Source organism: Anomaloglossus baeobatrachus, chromosome 4 (genome assembly GCF_048569485.1).
Source record: "Anomaloglossus baeobatrachus isolate aAnoBae1 chromosome 4, aAnoBae1.hap1, whole genome shotgun sequence".
In the NCBI taxonomy this organism is placed as follows: Eukaryota; Metazoa; Chordata; class Amphibia; order Anura; family Aromobatidae; genus Anomaloglossus; species Anomaloglossus baeobatrachus.
This window is the reverse complement of record NC_134356.1, coordinates 72,797,283-72,818,631: the sequence shown is the minus strand read 5'-3', so window position 1 is coordinate 72,818,631 and position 21,349 is coordinate 72,797,283. Positions and strand designations below refer to the sequence as shown.

The 21,349-nt window shown below is 48.0% G+C and overlaps 1 protein-coding gene across 1 annotated transcript in view; it reads left to right on the top strand.

Annotated features, from left to right (window-relative positions):
• The window catches only part of LOC142301224 (proteinase-activated receptor 4-like), a 28,852-nt gene extending 24,141 nt beyond the window's left edge, over positions 1–4,711 (top strand). Inside the window, exon 2 of the mRNA XM_075342246.1 lies at positions 3,374–4,711. Coding sequence (XP_075198361.1) covers positions 3,374–4,398 — 1,025 coding nt within the window. The 3' untranslated portion in view covers positions 4,399–4,711. The remainder of the gene's footprint in view (positions 1–3,373) is intronic.
• Positions 4,712–21,349: the final 16,638 nt, after the last annotated feature.

Here is a 21,349-nt window from a genome sequence, read left to right as displayed (position 1 = left end):
CATTACAGCCTGGCAGCAGGTCTCTGCTCACTGAGGACCCAGCGCTTTCTGCTTCCCCTCGGCCACCGGAAGGAAAGTACAGCTCATGTGCGGAGACGAGCGCATCTGGATGACGCGGCCGCTGAGAATCCTGCAATGACACGCCAGGATCTTGCGATGATCTCAAGCGACCTCTTCTCGCGACGTCTACTGCTCACGCGATACTGCAGATGTCTTCCTCGACGCTCTCTCATCGTGGCGTCCTGTCACCTTCCAAACAGCTCCAGCTCTTCTCTGCACGACTGGCAGTGAATAGACATCTCTCCTCTTCCTATTCCTCTGCGCATTTCCTGCTGCTTCCTCAGCTGCGCCGACCAGACCTCCACCGCTGAGGACTGCTGCTTCTCCGGTCGAGTGACTGACAGGTAATTCGGCAGCTCTTGTGTGACGCCCTGGGCAAGCCAGGGGTCACAGGTCACAACATCACATGCACCCCACATTCCCGGCAGGTACACCAAGGCTAACCTAAAATCCTTGTTGCCTTCCTCCAGGGGCTGATATCCACAGCAGGGGGTGGGCCATGCGGTTGGCTCCACCCACCGAAGAGTTCACAGCCCTGGAGGCGGGAGAACCAGGCAGTTAAGCTAGGGAGGTGAAGGAGTAAACAGTGAGAGTAGAGACAGTGAAAAGAAACAGTTTGTAAAGCCTGAAGTTGGTCCGGGTGTGTGCCCCGGACTGAGACAGCAAGGTCAGCAGATGGCGGTGATAGTCTGCAGGGGGACTGCTTGGAGGTTGCTGGAAGGACCGCGGACGGGTGGTGACCCGGCGGTACCGGAGCAGTATACAGTCAGCACCAGGGCAGGGGCCTTTCGGATCCCGGCAAGGCTAGGAGTCGCCATAATTTGCCAAATCCGTCAGTGAAGGGGACCTCTGTCTCCTAACAACCAAGTCCCGATTGAAGGCAACAGTCCAACCGTTAAGGGGAGACACCGTCACCGCCAAGGCACCAGTTTCCCAGGGCCAGCGCCTGCGGGCAAGAGAGGTGCTCCTCCGGCCCATATCCAAGCCGGGGAGCGGGTAACCGGTGGGAACCCATCGCTACCAAAAAGACTTTACATAGGTGCAGGGAAGAGACCGTCACCGCTAACTGCAGGGAACATCAGCACCGTAACCGTCCGAGGGACCCCTCCAACCAGCCGTTTGTTTACCGAGAACTGTGTCGTGTTTACTGGCTGAGTGAGTACCTCCGTGCCGTGCGGCCCCTGCGCCCCTGCACCTCCGCAGGCCCCATACCCGCCTGACCACCATACCAACCCCATCACTGGGCCCCGGGACCACCAAAACCCCTACCCACGGAGGGGCAAATCAACAACTGGCTGCTCCATACCATCACTCCTGGGCTCCCCAGACAGAGCAGCGGTGGTGTCCACTTAATCACCACAACCGTGGGTGGCGTCACGGACAATAAACTATCCCAAAACCCAATCCCCTTTCACTCACGGGCGAGGAGCGCCGCTCGAGTCCCCGGGATCTGGCCCATCGCTCGAGCCACCGAGCAGCAGCAGCAGCCGCAGCCGGACCCGAGCAGTGGGAGAGCGCGGTGTCCCCTCCTCCGCCCGCGACACTTGCATCCCCGAGTAAATTCTTCATCCAATGCATCCCATCTGGTTCGCTGACCCTACTGATCAGCTGCTGAAGAAGGTTGTCCATGAGAAAACTTCTCACCCGTCAGCTGTGAGTGAAACAGCTGATGACTTACTGACCTTATGTACCCTACTTTCCCACACTTATTTCAAAACAGCTAAATGTAAGCAGGGAAAAGACTGGTACTGATTGGTAAACAGCAGCTTGCCCGTGTTACCTAGCGAAAACCAAACTCCATCACCTAATAATAAACAAATAAGGCTTTGTGCCATCATGAAATCCCTGCGCTATGCGCTACAGGGATACGTTTGTTCGGCTTCAAAAAATCACGGATGCCTTAAATTTTCTTTATGGAGAGGTACACAAGTGTCCTATTTTTACGAGATGTCCTGAAATTTCTGGAGGTCATAACAGGCGTCAAGTGTTGCACCCACTATGGCCTTACCTTGATGACCACAAACACTATGGATACAACTAAATTCCATTCCCATTTTTCAGACATCTGTATGTGCTTAGGATAGTTCTCCAGACTTTTATTTACAGATACATGTTTAGATGATCTCTATGTTTTCTTCTGTCATCACTACTTGTATATCTTATTGTGCTGTCCAGCCTACGCCTTGTCAGGAGATGCAATCACTTCCTCATATGGCTTGCAGATGGTTCCAAATTGCTTCATTACTCATTACACTAACTTCTTAGAAATGACCATGTCTCACATACTGATTAAACAATCTGTGAGCAGGTTTTTTTTTTATGTCCAGTGTTATAGAGAGCTCAGCATGCTGACCAAGTGCTACATCCATTGCTGGAGTCACACAAGTGACTTGAGCAAGGATCGTATCGCAGTGCCAGGCCATCCGGCTACTTCCCAGCTCTGCTGAAATAATGTGAAAATGGCAAAATTCGCAACGTTTTTGAGCAACATTTGCCAACTTTTCAGAGCTTTTAGACCAGTTTTCTGGCACAAAAGCTTTAAGGAATTGGCCCCATAGTCTTTTTTAATAAGTGTTAGGACTGATGATGAAAACAGACTGAGTGTCATAAGTGATTTTCATCGATGTCATCCAAGTTTGGTTTGTTTTGCACCAGTTTTTATCGTATTTAAAAAAAAAAAAGATGTTTCCACTTTGTCCTAACAGTCTGTGAAAATCAGACAGCACATGGATGACATCTTAGTGCTATCTGATTTTTTTCTAGGACCCATAGACTGAGGATTTTGATCCCACACTCTGATCAATATTGTACATGTCTTTGTGAAGAACAGGTATAGAGCTTGTACGCAAAATAACTGACATCTGAATCCTTATGAAAGGATAGATAATTATATTATGGATGGATCTACAATAAGTCAGGTTGCTAACTTTTAGCATGAGAATGGTTCAGATTCTCTGTTTTGAATAATCTCTTATTATTAGAAGTGTTCATTGACAATAAGCTGATCATTAAATCACCTCTTGTTTGGACCCACATCTATCAGCTGTAATCATTGGAGATACCTAGTGGTCCTCAAAATCCCTAAATCACCACCACAGGGGATATGAAATTATATTATGCCCTTTTGAGTCTGAACAGGTCTATCAAAATGAGAACTTCAACCACTTCATTCTTCACCTAACCACTCTTCCCTCTAGCTAATGATTTAGGATACTGAACAGAGGACCTGCCTCAATTTACTCAGAATTTCCTCATAGAATTTATGTAATTTTATTTTAATATTAATGTAATGAAATTTCTTTCTTCTCTACAGTTCCTGTAAGGACCAGAAGCTTCATTCTCAAAAATTGTACATCATCAATTTTGGAACATGAAATTCAGGAGCACCTGAACTCCCCAATCACTACCAGGGTTGTGCCCGCTTTCTATAGTGCGGTTCTCTTCTTCGGTCTTCCAGCAAATGGTATTGCTTTGTGGGTGCTCATTTTCCGAGCGAAGAAGATGCCTTCTACTATATTACTACTCAACCTGGCTGTCGCAGACTTGTTATTCATGTTGGCTCTTCCCTTCAAGATAACTTACTATTTCATGGAAAACAACTGGATTTTTGGAGAAACTCTCTGTCGGATAGTCACTGCTGTATTTTATGGAAATATGTATTGCTCCGTATTATTTCTCATGGCCATCAGTATTGATCGCTATATTGGTCTAGTCCATCCGTTTAGTGCAAAAGGTCTACGTGATTGGAAGCGCTCAACGTGTGCTTCCATTGGGATTTGGCTTGTGGCAATCGCTGCTGTATCTGTATTCGCTTTTGTACCACAGACAAAATGTTTTAACAATCCATACAGAATTACCTGCAATGATATCTGGGCAAGCTGTTCAGGCTATGAGTGGTACAGGCTATATTTTCTTGGACTATTCATTGTAGGGTTTGCCATTCCATCTGTGGTCACATTTTTTTGCTATGTGCTGGTACTGGTGACACTGACAAAAAAGAAAGAGTCCTACAGCCGTGTGATTAAATTAATATCACTGGTGCTTTTCGTGTTCATCCTCTGCTTTACACCCAGCAACATCCTACTTGTTCTTCATTACTTAGCAAAAGATTGGAAGCATCATAACCAACTGTACTTCTGGTATGTGCTGACGCTCTCTCTATCGTCACTGAATAGCTGTATTGACCCTTTCATTTATTGTTATGCTTCTAATGATTTTTGGACAGTGGTAAAAGATACACTCTGTTGTAACCGTAATGGAAATAGTGCATCATCAGAAAACACTAAGAAATCTAAGCTTACATCATCTTCAGAAAAAGAGATCTTACGCTCGGGGTAGTAATACGGTAACTTCAAGAAGGAGGAAGTCATTCTTCTGGGCTGAATCAAGACGCTACCTTTGTATCTGCATTCACATTGTAAGGCACTATCAAAGGGTAACCAACATTGTAACGGAACAAAAAAAGAATAATAATGAATTTTAACTGACAAACAGATTCAATAAAAAATATACTCAATTTCCTAGTGTCCACTCATGGCCAGCCTTTGGTTGGTTAGTGCCAGGTGTAGTAGCTTCTATTGACACTTCCTCCTCATATTGTATATTATATGTGGCCAAGTAATACTGCCCAGTCAATAAACTAGGAAAGTACCAGGTGGCAGTGTCATTAACTACAGTGTCATCCAAGTGAGACTATAGAGGTCACATATCCCTAAGGCCAGCCTTGGGTCCATTGAAGGATTGAGTAGAAAAGCCACAGTTCTCTAAATTGAAGTAGAGTCTCACGGTTCGACTGTGCCGAGTATTTTGCATTCAGAATGCTTTTATCATGACTCCACTGTGTGGATCATTTTTCATTTGAAAATACTCTGCTATGTGCCTTTTGCACTTCCTTACAAGTTGTCTTTCAGCACTAGGGTCCACGCTGGTTTTGGGAGTTGCCTTCACAAATGCGCCTTGTTCCTGATAATTGCTCTGATTCTTTACTGAGCTTGCTCTATCTGAACTTTGCCAGTCGTACTTCTTACTTGCTCAGTATGCTCTTGGCTGCTGTCTGGTGTAAGTATTCTAATTATGGCTTCTGACCTTGGACCTCTTCCTGACAACGTCTCTGTCTGCTCCCTGAACCTTATAAATTACCTCCGGGTTTCTGACCTCAGACCTCTTCATGACCACATCTCTGTCTGCTCCCTGAATCTTCTACGTTACCTCCTGGCATATGATCCCGGCTTGTCTGACTACCCTTCTATTCATATTGCTCATGGCATAGCATCACACAGAGTCTAATCTTGTAGAGCATTCTCAACAGTCATAGACATGCCCCTCCACTGCCTTCTGATGACTCTGCTGGGTGCAACCTCTTCATTTAGAAGCAACAGACTGCAGGTCCTATCTTATAAAAAATACTTTAGGCCCCAGGTATGATGACCACATTTACAATGTATAGTTACATTTTTATCTTAATCAAAAAGGACACGTCACTTCTGGCTTGAGGTACATACTACAAATAGGATCCTATTCCGTAAAGTAGTAGATGTGAAACTTAGCACTCAGAATGAGTGCCAAGTTTCACATCTACATTTTAATTTAGACTGGACTGGCAGGGGTCACTTAATAATCTGCACTAATGAGGTAATTGTTATAATATTTGTATATAGTATAATTGAAATTACCAATGTATATATTATATACATACAATGTAAACAACGTATAATGCATAATCTAAACTGACTTGTGTGTATCAGCCAGGCTTGGTTAAATCATTTTGTACAACAGTAGTATAACTAATGTCTACCTGTGGCACCCTGCAAAGTCAGGCGTCACAAATATCTGTGAACTCTGATGGTGTGAGAAGCCAGCTCTTCAGCCATTGCTTTACACCCACAGAAGTAATTAGTGTAGGGCTACTGTGCAGTTTGGTGGCTAGCAACCCCTACCTACCGAGCTCAGGAACAGCAACCCTGCTCCCCTGGGTTTGAGTGATGCTGGAGATCAAGGAGGCCAGCCAATACCTTCGCTGTGGTTGCTGTCAGGACTCCAGTGAAATATGTGTAGCCGCGTGGAACATAGTGTCCTGCGCGATCCAGGAAGGGCCTAACTATCAGACAATGCAAGTTAGGGATCAGAAGAGGGATGTCTTGATGCGATCCTGAGTTGCCATTGGTGGGAAAAGAGCTGAGATACTTTTCCTGTAAGGCTGAAGTGTCGTGTATGCCAAGGTCCAGGCTAGGAGGAGAAGTTTTAGCGCATGAATGAAGGGGGAAGCCGGGTGATGACCGACAGTGCTCCACTTACTTACGCCTTCAGTGGCTTGTCCGCCACCCTGACTCTGGTCACTGTCATAGACGTAGTTAGGCAACACATCACAGAAACAATTTCCTTTTAACTCAAACTCCAATGTCTTTATTTAGCAAACAACCTTCATAGTAGATATCTTTCCAATAAACTTTCACGGACAGACATGCCACTTTCCTCCTGCATTACCATTCTATTGCCGCTGCTCGGCTTCTGTCTAGCTGTCGCTCTGGGTATTACCCCTCCAGCAGCCGAGTATCACTTCTGCGTTCACCGTCTCTTGCCTCTGTGGCTTGTCGTGCCCGTGAGACACAATGGTTGATACCTCCTGTAGCCTGGGCGGACCGTGATACAGAGCTTGTTGTCCCAGGAACCTCTCTGCAGAACTTCCTATACAGAATTCCTCTGACTTACTGGCCTGTCTGCCTCACTAACTCTCTGCACTGTGCTCTGTCTCCCAGGCTACCACAATATCTATCTCTGGCCCGGCTGCATCTGCAAACAACATTTCCTATTGTTAATACATTCTATCTACGCCAAAAATATAACTTTTAATGGGATAAGGTTAAAAATATTCCACAAACAGACAAACATGCGCATCCATGTCAATCGCCGGCGCTGCTCATTTTAAACCAGTTTAAAATGAGCAGCGCCGGCGATTGACATGGTTGCGCAGCATCCATGCGTGCCATGTGTCCGGACCCTGTGGCTGATATGTGGCGCCCTAGGACCTGGTCGCCACAACAGCATTGCCCTCCCAAAGGGTTAATGCTGAGCCTGGAGGTAATTGGGAGATCCATTGGCCAGCAGGTTTAACACCCAACACAGTTCTCCCTCCGGCCAGCAGGGGGAGCTCTGAACCTGGAATTCCAGGGAGCCTTCCTCTACCCGACCAGAGGGAGGAAGTGAGTCAGTCTGAAGGGAGTAGTGGAAGTGAACAGACGCAGAGTGAGCTGTCCTGTGAATCTGGGGCCTAGAGCTGGAGCAGCTTGGCCCAGAGAAGCAGGAATAGCTGAGAGGCAGCAGAGAGACTCAGACATCGGAGTCTGTGGTTGCCAGGGTATAAAATCCGTCCCTGGTAGCCGAGTCCGAAGGGCAGGAGAGCTGCAAGCCCCTGGCCCAGAAACATCCAAGGTACAGCTGCAGCATCAGGGCCCGGTGTGGACTCCAGCGGAGAAGCACCAGAGAGAGGGTCTGCGCAGCCACCTACAGAAAGAAGGGACGTGCCATCGGTCCCAGCAGCAAAGAGGGCCATTGCTGGATTCAGAGAAGCAGGGTCCTATCATCACAAAGCAAAGTACAGGAGTAGGCCTCATACTCAGCTGGCCAGAAAGATCATCCCAAGTACTTCCAGGCCGACCGGATCCCCATCACCACCTGTAACGGTCTCCCAGGACTGGACTGTTTCCAGAGTAAAAGAGGAGAAGGTAAAGAGACTGTTGTTTGTGCCTGGTTCTTTCCTCGCCTGTCGGCCCTGCACCGTGTTAGCCACACAACACCATAGACTTTCACGGGCACCAACTGTATCCCGGGGCATCGCTCCACCTGTGGGGAGCAGTACCATCATAGCTGCCATAACATCACCCCGGAGTTCTCCCATAGCAGCGGCGGCTTAATAGCCGCATACCACAGGTGGCGTCACGAACATTAACTTTAACTCATCAGCCACATATTCAACTGACACCCACCAGGGCCACGGAGCCGGGCCCAGCCACCACTGACTACCACCGGACTAGTCCGGCCCGGCACCGGGTGTCCCATAGCCCTGGGGTGGGCGAGTCAACTTTTGGCGTCACGAACAGGATTTCGTGCCCGGTCACACCGGGTACTGTGCGCCTGAAGAATTGCACTTTAAAGACTGTATTACTGCGTGTTTCACTGTTTGAAAACTGCCGCCGCCATTAGCCTCACTGAGCGCAGGAAGAAGGGGGGCGTGCCTGACAAAGAGCGCGAAGGGAGCGCGCCATCAGAGCAGAACGCTGTTAACCCCGCGCGACCCAGAAGGAAATTTGAAAAGTGAACGGAGCCTGGTAAGGTTCACTAAGGGGGAGGAAGATGTCCGACGCAGAGGGAGGGCAGGTGGCTGCCATAGCCCGAGACGCCGCAGCACCAGCCGAAGCGATCCCTGTCGCCGTCGCCCCATCCCCCGCTGTAGCGCCGGTAATGCCGATCACCATGCCGTACATACCGGGCGCAGAATGGCTGCCGCAGTACTCCGGGGAGTCCCATACCTTGAGCGACTTCAGAGAAAGCCTGCACAGCTTGTTCCGGGTGTATCCGCTGACTGAGAGCCAGAAGGTGGGCATATTAATGGGACAGCTAGCCGGCGCAGCCCAGCGTGAAGTGAAGTCCTGGCCTGATACAGATAAAGGGACAGTAACCCAGATACTGGCCAAGCTAAAGAGTACTTTTGACACCCGCACCGCAGCAGAGATAAAGATGAGATTCTTTGGGTGCAAGCAGCGGGCCACAGACAGCATAAGGGACTATGCCTTAAACCTGCAGGAGGCCCTGAAAGCGGTTAAACAAGTGGACCCAGAGAGTGTACGTGAGGAACACAAACTCCTAACTGAGCAGTTCATAGAGGGGCTCCTGTCAGATGCCCACAGGACCCAGCTGCGTATCATGGTCCTGCAGAACCCTGCTCTGGACTTTGCAAAGTTTAAGGACCAGGCCATCCGGGTACTGAGAGAATCTACACCGAATGACCCAGTACCCCTCCGGCCTCTTGCTATCACGTACCCCGGGGTGGTGCCTGCAACACGAGCCACTGCAGGGGCTGAGGCGCAGTCCCTGGATAAGGATCCCACTGCAGAGCTCAGACAGCAGGTCCAGGAGCTGACCAAGACTGTAGCTGCCCTTGCCAAGACCGTGCAGTCTCTACAAGTGACCCCATCGCCTGCAAGAATCGAGTTGGCCTCCAGCCCAGATGACGTCCCATGGATGCGACAGAGGAGGGTTCCGCCGACCCGAGGCAGAGACACAGACCGGTATGATTCAACGGGACAACCGATCTGCCGCCGCTGCAGCCAGGCGGGCCACATTGCACGACGCTGTCCTTTAAATGGGCCGAGCCTGGGGCCAGGAGCCGACCCCCAGGTGTAAGGAAGCCCGGCTCAACACCCAGCCGCAGCAAGTATGTGGGAGGACGACCGGTCCTTCCCATTGTGCTGGATGGGATCCCTTTGAATGCCCTCCTGGATACGGGGTCCCAGGTAACAACCATCCCCTACAAACTGTACAAAAGATATTGGGCTGATTCAGACATTGACCATGGCCCAGATGATGATTTAACAATTGTGGCCAGTAATGGTCAGCCCTTACCTCAAATTGGGTACAAAGAAGTAACCATTAAAGTGGGGCGGGTAGAATTGCCGTGTCAGGGGATGATAATTGTAGATATTGATCGCAAAGAATCTGACCCATTGGTAACCATTGGTACAAATGTGATAGAAAATTGTGTTGCCGAAGTGATAATTTTGTTGCAACAGGCGTCTGAAACTGCCAGCTCCGGGCAGCAGCGTGCCCTACAGAGGGAGATCAGAGCCCTGATGAGGAGGCAGCAGGTAGAGCTGGCCGGAGGAGAAATTGGCAGTGTGAGGGTAAGTGACCCCCTCCCCATTGCAATACCCCCAAGAAGTGAAATGTTGATATGGTGTCGGGCAGCAATAGGCCTCAAGGGTCAGGATTACCATGCCTTGGTAGAACCGGTGTATTCAGACAGCAGGCCTGGAGTCCTGATAGCCAGAGGGGTAGCAGACGTCCGCAGGGGGAGAGTGCCCATCCGTGTCCTGAATTGTGGGGAGGAGGAAGCCAAATTGCCCCGGTACGCCACTGTAGCAAAACTGTACACTGTCAGCAACAACACCATCAAAGCAGTGGAACCCTTGATCCCGTCCGACCAGGCGGAAGACAATGGCTCCAAGGGACAGCTGGAAGACTGGTGCCAAAAATTACATGTGGGCACCGACTCCACCCCCTCACACCAAAAGCATGGGGTTTACCGGGTGGTACAGGAGTACGAGCGGGTCTTCAGCAAACACCCCCTAGATTTTGGGCAGGTGAAAGGGGTTAAACATCAAATCCCCACGGGAGATCATCCTCCCGTTAAAGAGAGATACCGCCCTGTACCCCCCGCACAGTATCAGCGTGCCAAAGAAATGTTACGGGAAATGAAGGAGGCTGGGGTTATCAGAGATAGTTGTAGCCCCTGGGCAGCTCCACTAGTGCTCGTAAAGAAAAAAGATGGTACAATGAGAATGTGTGTAGATTACAGGCAAATTAACCGCATTACACATAAAGATGCTTATCCACTACCCAGAATAGAGGAGTCACTAACAGCCTTAAAGTCAGCTAACTATTTCTCCACCTTGGATCTCACCAGTGGGTATTGGCAGGTTCCCGTGGCAGAGGCGGACAAGGAGAAGACTGCATTCACGACGCCAATGGGCCTCTGCGAGTTCAACTGTATGCCATTCGGGCTCTGCAACGCCCCAGGGACATTCCAACGGTTGATGGAGTGCTGCTTGGGCCACCACAACTTCGAAACCGTGCTGTTGTACCTGGATGACGTCATAGTCTACTCCAAGACTTATGAAGACCACCTGAAGCACTTAGCAGAAGTGTTTGAGTCTTTGTCAAAATATGGCCTGAAGATCAAGCCGTCCAAATGTCACCTCTTGAAGCCAAAGGTACAGTACCTGGGTCATGTGGTCAGCGCAGAAGGTGTGGCACCTGATCCGGAGAAAGTCACCGTAATCAAGGACTGGCCAAGACCCACCACGGTAAAGGAGGTGCGGCAGTTCCTTGGGCTGGTGGGCTACTACCGAAGGTTCATTGATGGTTTCACCAAGATAGCAGCGCCCCTTCAAGATCTCCTGGTGGGCCAGCCAAAGCAGGCTAAGAAGCAGAGCCCTCCCTTTGAATGGAGCAGCCAACTAGAAACATCCTTTGTCCAGCTGAAAGGGGCTCTCACGGGAGAAGAAATTCTGGCCTACCCTGACTACAGCCAGCCGTTTGTACTGTATACAGACGCCAGCAACGTGGGCCTGGGAGCCGTGTTGTCCCAGGTGCAGGGAGGCAGAGAGAAGGTGATAGCGTACGCCAGTAGGAAGCTTCGGCCCACAGAAAGGAATCCAGAAAACTACAGTTCCTTCAAGCTGGAGTTCCTCGCTATTGTTTGGGCAGTGACTGAACGCTTCAAGCACTATCTGGCGTCGGCCAAGTTCACCATCTTCACGGACAACAATCCGTTGACACACCTGGCAACAGCCAAGTTAGGTGCGTTGGAACAGCGGTGGATGGCCCGGCTGTCTAACTTTGACTTTACCATCAAGTATCGGGCTGGCAAGAAGAATAACAATGCTGATGCGCTGTCCAGAATGCCTCACTTACCCGAATCTGGAGAAGACCTGGATGAACTCGAAGAGATAGAGTTACCGGCTTTCCATCATCAGGGTGTTTCCCAGTGTGAGCATGCTGTGGGAGTGAAGCGCTCGAGCCAACACGAGGTCTCGGTTAACCCATTACTCCACCATAATTGGGAAGAGACACAGAACGGTGACCCGGCTGTGCGATTGGTCAAAGAAAAGCTAGCACAAGCTGAGACTCATCTTGGCCCAGATGCTCCAGAAGAAGCCCAGCAGTTGTGGAAAGAGAGGGGACGACTGTTCACCTACCAAGGCAAGCTCTGCAAGAGATATGTCAACTATCGAACAAATGAACTTGTCTGGCAGATAGTGGTTCCGCAGAGAGATGCTCCAATGGTCCTAGCAGCGTATCATGATAACGCAGGACACTTCGGGTGGAAGAAGTTGGAAGCCCTACTCCGTGATCGGTTCTATTGGGTGCACATGAGAAAGATGATCGAGAAGTGGTGCCGAGACTGTGGCCCGTGTAACCTGAGGCGGAAAGACGATGCCAGCCAAAAGTCTCCCCTACAGCCAATTGTCACAAAGCAGCCCCTGGAGTTGGTGGCCCTGGACCACGTGAAGTTAACACCAAGCCGGTCAGGCTATGTGTACGCCCTCACCATTGTGGACCATTACTCTCGTTTCCTGGTAGTAGTGCCTGTGAAGGACCAGACAGCCAGGACAGCAGCTAGAGCGTTCCAGGCATCCTTTTGTCGACCTCACGGCTATCCGGAAAGGGTACTGACTGATCAGGGTCCTGCATTCGAGGCTGAAGTGTTCCAAGAGTTCTGTAGCATGTACGGTTGTAAGAAAATCCGAACCACACCGTACCACCCCCAAACCAATGGACTGTGCGAGAAAATGAACCATGTGGTTATTGATATGCTGAAGACCCTGCCGCTGGAGGAAAGGAACCAATGGCCAGAAAAGTTGCCAGATCTGGTAGACCTGTACAACCACATCCCAGTGAATTCGACCAACTGCAGCCCCGCTTACCTGATGCGAGCCAGACCAGGCAAGTTGCCTGTAGACTTTGAGATGGGGACTGTGTCGCCTGAGGCGGTTCAAGAAATAGAGGATTGGGATACAGAACGGCAGCAGCGGTACCGTAAGGTCCAGGAGTGCGTAGAGAGGAGCCTGTCTCAAGCAAGAACGAGGCAAGAACAGCATTACAATCAAACAGCCCCAGCAACTCCCTTAGCACCTGGAGAACAAGTCCTCAAGAAGAAGCGGAAGACGCATAAATTGGATGATCAGTGGGAAAACGAGCCCTACACCATTATCCCCTCCAACTTTGACAACAGTAAGGTGTGCCTCATAAGCAAGGATGAAGGCAAGACTTGTCAAGCAGTATCCAGAGACCGCCTGAAGACGTGCCCTGAGCGGTGCAAAGTTCAAAAGGAAGTGGAGGAAGTTCGAGAAGAGGGGGAAGAGATGATACAAACAATCCTCGGCAAATTCCCCAAGACTTGGACCCGCATAAATGGTGCCGTAGTGGTACCGGTCCTGACGTTCCCACAGTTGGTCGAGCCAGAAACAGAACAGGTTCCGGATCCACCCAAAGAACCGTCCGCCCCGACACGAGGTGACACGCCAGCAGTGGAACAGGAGGATCAACCCCCTGTCAGTGGTGAACCTGTCATACCCTTGGCGACTCTTAGACCACATGGGCGATCATCATGCATACCTATTGGGGTTAGGCCTACCGGTAGTGCTGAGATAGGAGACACACTAAGTAGTCAGGGACAAACACCAGAGCTACGCAGGTCCCAACGCAGCACTCGGGGACAACCCCCTCTAAGGTATAGGGAATCAAATGTATAAAGGAGAAAGAAAGAGTATTTATTGGAATGTAAATAGTTATGCGAAATGTCTGTAATGTTGTGTACAAAATGTTTTTCTTTTTCTTTGATTGTGAAAATGGACAATTGGGCCACTGGACTATGGGTGGCCAACACCTAAATTGTTCATAGTTAGCACCAGTGTGCTCGATACCCCTGAAGAAAAACCCGTCCGGCGTGCATAGAGTGGGGTCATCAATGCTCTGACGCACGCCCAGAGCCTACGTTGGGGGTTTTATCGCGGCGGGTCCCCCATGGAGCAGTGTAATGGACACCCGGCAGGGAGCCACACTGGACTCTTATAGTACTGTTTGAATTTGTAACGTTAAAGAGAATGTGCCTCCCATAATGGGATGAAATGTATGACATGTTATGTTTTGTTTCCACAGTCCGGGAGTACTGAATTTAACTAAGGGGGAGTGTGGCGCCCTAGGACCTGGTCGCCACAACAGCATTGCCCTCCCAAAGGGTTAATGCTGAGCCTGGAGGTAATTGGGAGATCCATTGGCCAGCAGGTTTAACACCCAACACAGTTCTCCCTCCGGCCAGCAGGGGGAGCTCTGAACCTGGAATTCCAGGGAGCCTTCCTCTACCCGACCAGAGGGAGGAAGTGAGTCAGTCTGAAGGGAGTAGTGGAAGTGAACAGACGCAGAGTGAGCTGTCCTGTGAATCTGGGGCCTAGAGCTGGAGCAGCTTGGCCCAGAGAAGCAGGAATAGCTGAGAGGCAGCAGAGAGACTCAGACATCGGAGTCTGTGGTTGCCAGGGTATAAAATCCGTCCCTGGTAGCCGAGTCCGAAGGGCAGGAGAGCTGCAAGCCCCTGGCCCAGAAACATCCAAGGTACAGCTGCAGCATCAGGGCCCGGTGTGGACTCCAGCGGAGAAGCACCAGAGAGAGGGTCTGCGCAGCCACCTACAGAAAGAAGGGACGTGCCATCGGTCCCAGCAGCAAAGAGGGCCATTGCTGGATTCAGAGAAGCAGGGTCCTATCATCACAAAGCAAAGTACAGGAGTAGGCCTCATACTCAGCTGGCCAGAAAGATCATCCCAAGTACTTCCAGGCCGACCGGATCCCCATCACCACCTGTAACGGTCTCCCAGGACTGGACTGTTTCCAGAGTAAAAGAGGAGAAGGTAAAGAGACTGTTGTTTGTGCCTGGTTCTTTCCTCGCCTGTCGGCCCTGCACCGTGTTAGCCACACAACACCATAGACTTTCACGGGCACCAACTGTATCCCGGGGCATCGCTCCACCTGTGGGGAGCAGTACCATCATAGCTGCCATAACATCACCCCGGAGTTCTCCCATAGCAGCGGCGGCTTAATAGCCGCATACCACAGGTGGCGTCACGAACATTAACTTTAACTCATCAGCCACATATTCAACTGACACCCACCAGGGCCACGGAGCCGGGCCCAGCCACCACTGACTACCACCGGACTAGTCCGGCCCGGCACCGGGTGTCCCATAGCCCTGGGGTGGGCGAGTCAGATATGCCGGTCCTTTGATGGATACTAGTCATCTCTTGGACTTATTTCACACTCTCCTGAGGATATGATGAAACGCGTTGAGAGAATTCCTTGCATGTCTATACTTTGGAACCTATGTAGTGGATCCTTTTGAATACCTGGTTTAACCGGGGGATCTATTTTTGTGGTCCCACTTAGACATTGGATGATGACTGAGGAACATATACACACAGTATTTTGAAGACTGGTGAGATTGTTCCTTTTTTTATTTCCCTATGCAACATTTGTTATGTGGGATTGTCTGCTACTTTATAATGACTGTCTCCCTGTGAAATGACTGTCTCCTATTACAGTTTAGATAGGACAACACAGAAAGCGACGTCTTTTAAGGCGCTAATGCGCATGTTTGTCTGTTTGTGGAATATTTTTAACCTTATCCCATTAAAAGTTATATTTTAGGCGTTGTTACTGCTGGGTTACCTAGCTACTATTACTTTACCTTTTGTATCCCTTATCCAGTGGCTTTTTTGTGTACATTCTATCTACCACTTAACCCTCTCCTGCACACTTGTCCCTACGTTGCACTAATATCCTACCTTAAAAATTCCTATACTTGACATAATACACATTACAATATTTCCTATAATAAAAGACCTTCTATAAAACACATTACACTCTATATACTAAGACACCAGTCAGGTTAGAGTAGAAGAATCCGCTGCAATACATTTAAAGATATATATATATAAACATAATATACATTCAGTGGGAGTGGGGCAATCTGCTCACCTCCTACACGTATAGTGCTATAACCAGAGGGAGTGAGGAGAGCTGATACACATTGCTGGCAAAGAGCTGGGTTCATCACACCATGAGGGGCTGTCGACTCTGTGTACTGAATAACTGTAGAGAGCTTTAACCATCATCATCATCATCATCATCATCATCATCATCAATTGCTCCAGTAAAAGTGAGTTTTTCTGTTGCACCTGAGGTCTGGACATTGTTTTTTGAGACAGGCTGATCCTGCACCCCTTCCACAACTTCCGCCTTTTTGTTTTTATTCTTCTGAGGACAGCCCGCCAGCCGGTGACACCACCGTGACCGTTGGCCACCATTATGCCCTGTGTTGGTGGAGGCTGACTTACACATGCCTATTTTCGATTGTCTTGTCACAATAATAAGATATCTTTAGGTAATGGATTTTTCTTTTTTCATTGTTACACTACATAAATCAGAGGGGACAAGATAACTGTCCTGTGAAAGCCATATGACTGACAAGCTACCACTATTCAGGAATCCCAGTCATATAAATACATGTGTCTTAGCAGATTTTTGAAACCCCTATGCTAATAATTTAGGTTATCTTCTACATGTAAGGGCCCAGGGACAGAGGACCTCAAATGTTCTATATGTCACAGTTGCTGTTCTGGCACGAGGTTGCAGGGGCCGTGTTCCCTGGGTGGTCTACAAGGCCCTGATGTTCCCTGCTATCCACCCCCACACAGTATCCACAGCTGATGGACAGTCCACAGACTCGGTCTTGGGGATAACAGTTGCTTTAATACAGCAGGAACAAAGGAAACAACATGGAATATACTGTATGTTTCAGTCTTTTGTGGGTAGGCCACGGCAAATACAGCTTGGAGTTGAATGTTGAAGTGCAATTAGGGTTCTGGAGCTTTTAAGAGCATGATTTGTTTCAGATTTAATTCTGGTAAGCTTTTAGCAGGTTCAGAGTCTCTTGAGCTTAGAGGGTAGATATAATAATAAGATTGTACAGACCTGGAGTCCTGGCGTCAATTTCACTGCTAGTTCAGACACGTGCAGTACTTGTAAACAAATGTAGAAAGTTGCCCAGCGCGCTACGGGGCCCGGACGGCTGGTGCGTGGACAATGGCATGCAAGCCACTAATATTGCAGTAGGGTGGGAGACCCTCAAACTTCCCCAATCTGCGTGCAGTAGGGTCTTGTAGATACTCAGTATGCCCTACTGTCTGAAGAGATGTATATCTGGCCAGTGAGGATTCATGATAGGAAGCCTTCAGTATATTGGCTGTAAAAATCAGTAAATGGTGAAATTCTAGGCCTCGGGCCTAGTAGGAGTCTTGTGGTGAATAGAAACTACACATAATGTCTTCCCTCAGAGGAGACTCAGCCAGAACCAGAACATCCAGTTCTTTCTAGACAGAGCCTGGAGAATAGCTCCACCTATTGAGCCATGTGACAAAGAACTGGCCAATAGGATAAAACCTAATGAACACTTCAGATTCTTACAGTTTTCACCAGTAGATGGTGCTAGAACATAACAAATTAAAAATACTTTACTTATAACATATAACATAATATTACATATAAGTAAAGGTACTTAAAGAAACAGACACAATCTGGACCAGGCCACTACATACACATTTGAAAAACCAAACAGTTGTAAACTTTTTCCTGATTACAGCTATCAATATGTAAAGGGATTGTCCAGGGAAAAATGTCCAATAAATACTAATAAAAAAAGAAGCCCCAAAAATGCAGAAAAGATGCTAAAAAAACAAAGATGACGAAAAATGTAAAAAAAAAAGCGCTTTGCAAAAAAACAAAACCTCCAAAAACGAAGCTTTCCTTAAGTGTCTTCCTTTTTAAAAACTCGGCGGGTTCACCCACCTAGAAAATAACAGTACGAGCACATACCCTGGCAAAACAAGTGTACTTGAAGGATACCATTGGCCATTGGCTCTACCAAAGAACCTCACTCCTGCCCTTAACTTATAAATCTTGGATGTTGTTTTCATTAGCACATCTTTGGTGCTGGTCAACAAATCTCAGCCTGATAACCATCATTAGAATTATCAAAATGATTACTTAAAAATAGTCCAAAATAACTTGTGATCAACTGCTACCTGACTTCCCGACCACCACAGGAGAGACTATTTGAAACCTAAAGTCAACGTACCACCCAAGTAACCAACACTAATTCTCTATTATAAACTGGATATTGTGAGGGCCAGGGAGGACTGGTAGGCCCAGGAGGTGGATCCACTGGACCGAGCACCCCACCTGGAGGGCAGGGTACACGGTAGCTGGAGCACTGACGTGGCAGGAACGGGTGCAGGTATCAGGAAGCAAAGACAGGACCAGGTCACTAAGGTCACAGCGTACTTTAAGGCAGTAATAGGAAACAGGAACAAAGACCTGAGCACCTAGCTCACAAGACAAGGCATAGAAACACAAGCGATGATCAGGCCCCGCCCACATGGAGAGGCCAGTCTTATATACTCAGCACAGCCTCAGGTCATTTCCTGTTGCAGCAGTGCTGGGGCTATAAGACCAGGTGAGTGGGCGCGGCCCAGTCCTATACAGAACATTAGTCAGAATCAGACTCCTGAGACCAGGAACAGGACTCTGGGGAGCATGAGCGGGAGCGGCAGCCATGACTGGTGGACACGAGGACTGGATCAGTGGGTAAGGAGTGGTGCTGGGACACGGGGAGCGTGACAGGTATCAAAATTAGATAACACACAATTTTCTAAATGTTAAGGTCATGGTGTAGTCCTATGTGATTATATCCTAACATGAGTAAACTCGCAGTATTTTAAGCTTATTTCATAAATTGAATTTATTCTAAAGCACATGATAAAAATATAAATGACATAAATGTAAAAGAACACTGATCAAAATTACAGAACACTTTCAGATACCTGCATTTTATTGGTGTTAATCTGGCACCTGGTGCTAATTTCCTTAATTACTGTATCTGTCAATCCCTATGTAACTGGCAGCCTAAGTTTCCAGTTTGAATTAACTTTGCAAAAATGGTGTGCCGCTCCAAAGTAACTGAAACCCTCTGGCAGCAGGTTGTCCAGATGAAGGCTAAAGGGATGACCCTATCAGCCATAGCAACAGAAGTTGGTCGTTCAAAGTCTATGATTTTGAGAATATTGCACCTTTACAACATCACAAAATCTTTGAATTCCCCCCAAGAAGGCTGATCATCCTCGAAAGACAAATGCAAAAGAGGACAGGATAATGCGGAGACTTTCCATGGGTAATGGTTTCAACACTGCAGCTGGAATTGCTCGCCAGTTCAACACTGAACAGGGTAAGGATCTGTCTCGTCATATAGTGTCATGATGTTTAACCCTCCGTCACATACAATATCGATTCTAACGACGAGTTCACATACAATGTGACTGTCAGGCGCAGGCTAGAAAAATACCTATAATATCTAATGTTTGCAATTTCAGTGCTCTAAAAGTGATCAGTGACCTTCATAGGGATGTAATAAAAGAGACTACACATAATCAGGTGCAAAAAAAACCCATTTACTTAAGATAAAACTAATAACTCTGAAATACAAACATTTCAAAACTCCCGCCAAATAGTCCCCAGTTTGACTCTGTCAAAAAACTCTACAAAGAAAATTTATGGAAACAAACTTAATTTTAAGGTACCTTAAGTACTATTAAACACATATTAAATCAGAATTAGATCCTGAAGTTTCCCCAGAAAAATTACACTTGCAGAGCATGTGATGAATTAAAACATAAAATACCAACCTTATTGAGTGTGACGTGTTCACATACAATGAGCCTGAGAGATTAGCGCAGTTATATCTGTCCTCCTGAAGCTCTGCAATACAACTGTGGTATGAGGTTTCACAGAGCTGCTAGAGACAGGAGACTACCTGGAGGAAGGGGATTTCCTCACAATCTGGTGAGGAAGGAGAAATGAAAGTAAAAGAGATGTGCTTGTCAGGCCTATTGTATGTGACGGAGGGTTAAGAGCATTTGACTGAAAGCCCACTCTGTAGTGACCAAACCACTCATTAGCAGAAGGAATCAAAAGGTTAGACTCACCTTTGGTGAGGAGCATGTTGTGTGATCTTCCGGGTTGTCTCAGTCTCTCCTTGATGGTATGTAATATATTTAACAGAATATCAGCACGTTATAGGGCTACACCAAAGATAAATTCCCCAAATCACCATTGTCAATAACTTCAAAGGCTTTAATTGACAATTTCAGTTCCAATTTTTTTTTTCATATAGAGAGATACACTTTATATATAATTATATATCCCCCTTTGCTTAGCACTAAAGGCTGCTTTACACGGTACGACCGATTGTGCAATTTCACAATCGATCGTACCCGCCTCCGTCCTTTTTGCGTCACGGGCAAATCGCTGCCCGTGTCGCACAAAGTCAGTAACCCCCGTCACACATACTTACCTCTCGTGCGACCTCACTGTGGCCGGCGAACGTCCACTTCCTGGAGTGGGAGGGACGTTCGGCGTCACAGAGACGTCACACGGCCGCCTGCCAATGGAAGCGGAGGGGCGGAGATGAGCGGGACGTAAATATCCCGCCCACCTCCTTCCTTCACATAGCCGGCTGCGGCCGCGTGACGCAGGTGAGCTGCTGTTCATCGTTCCCGGGGTGTCACACGGAGCGGCGTGTGCTACCCAGGAAACGATGAACTACTAAATTAAACGATATTATGGAACCTAGCGAGCAGTACACGACTCACGATTTGTGAGCGATACTGCGTTGCTAGGAGGTGTCACACAGGCCGGCATCGCCAGCGATGCCGGATGTGCGTCACAAAAAACGTGACCCCGACAATCTATGGCACGATAGATTGTCTGGTGGTAAGCAGCCTTTAGAGGATTTCCTACTATATGCTTCTTTAAAGCTGTCAGTCTTTAAGGGAACCTGACATTAGCAAATTGCTTATTAAATCTGTCCCCATGCTCTTGAAGGCAGTTGAATGATTAGCATTTTGTTTCTGGCTAAGCTGTACTATTAGTTGTTGTGGCATAGTTATAAAATAAAAATGTGCCTATTAATGTGTAAAACCGTTACTCCAAGTCACCAGGGTGGTACAATTTTGTTCCAGAGTCACCAAGTCATCCTTGTAAACACTCCCATTCTCTTTTAATAAATTACTCCAAGGATGTTTCTGAAATCCTGTCCATGCTCTTTAAGAGTTTGGGCCCAGAAAACTTATATCATGCTCAGTGACTCGAGGTGTATACTCCTCAGTCTTGCCAAGTTGTAAGGCAATACATCACACAGAAAGTCTCTTTACAAAACAACAACTGATTTATTTGTTCCTCAATCTTCTGGACAGAGATGGCCACAAAATCCTGTTCTGATGCCGCTGTTCTTTTGAGTAATTTTCCTGTCTAGCCACCACCCTGGGTATTAGCTTTCCAGCAGCCGAGTCTATACTTCTGCTTTTCCCCATTTCTTGTCTCCGTGGCTTCCCGTGTCTAATCGCTGCCTTGG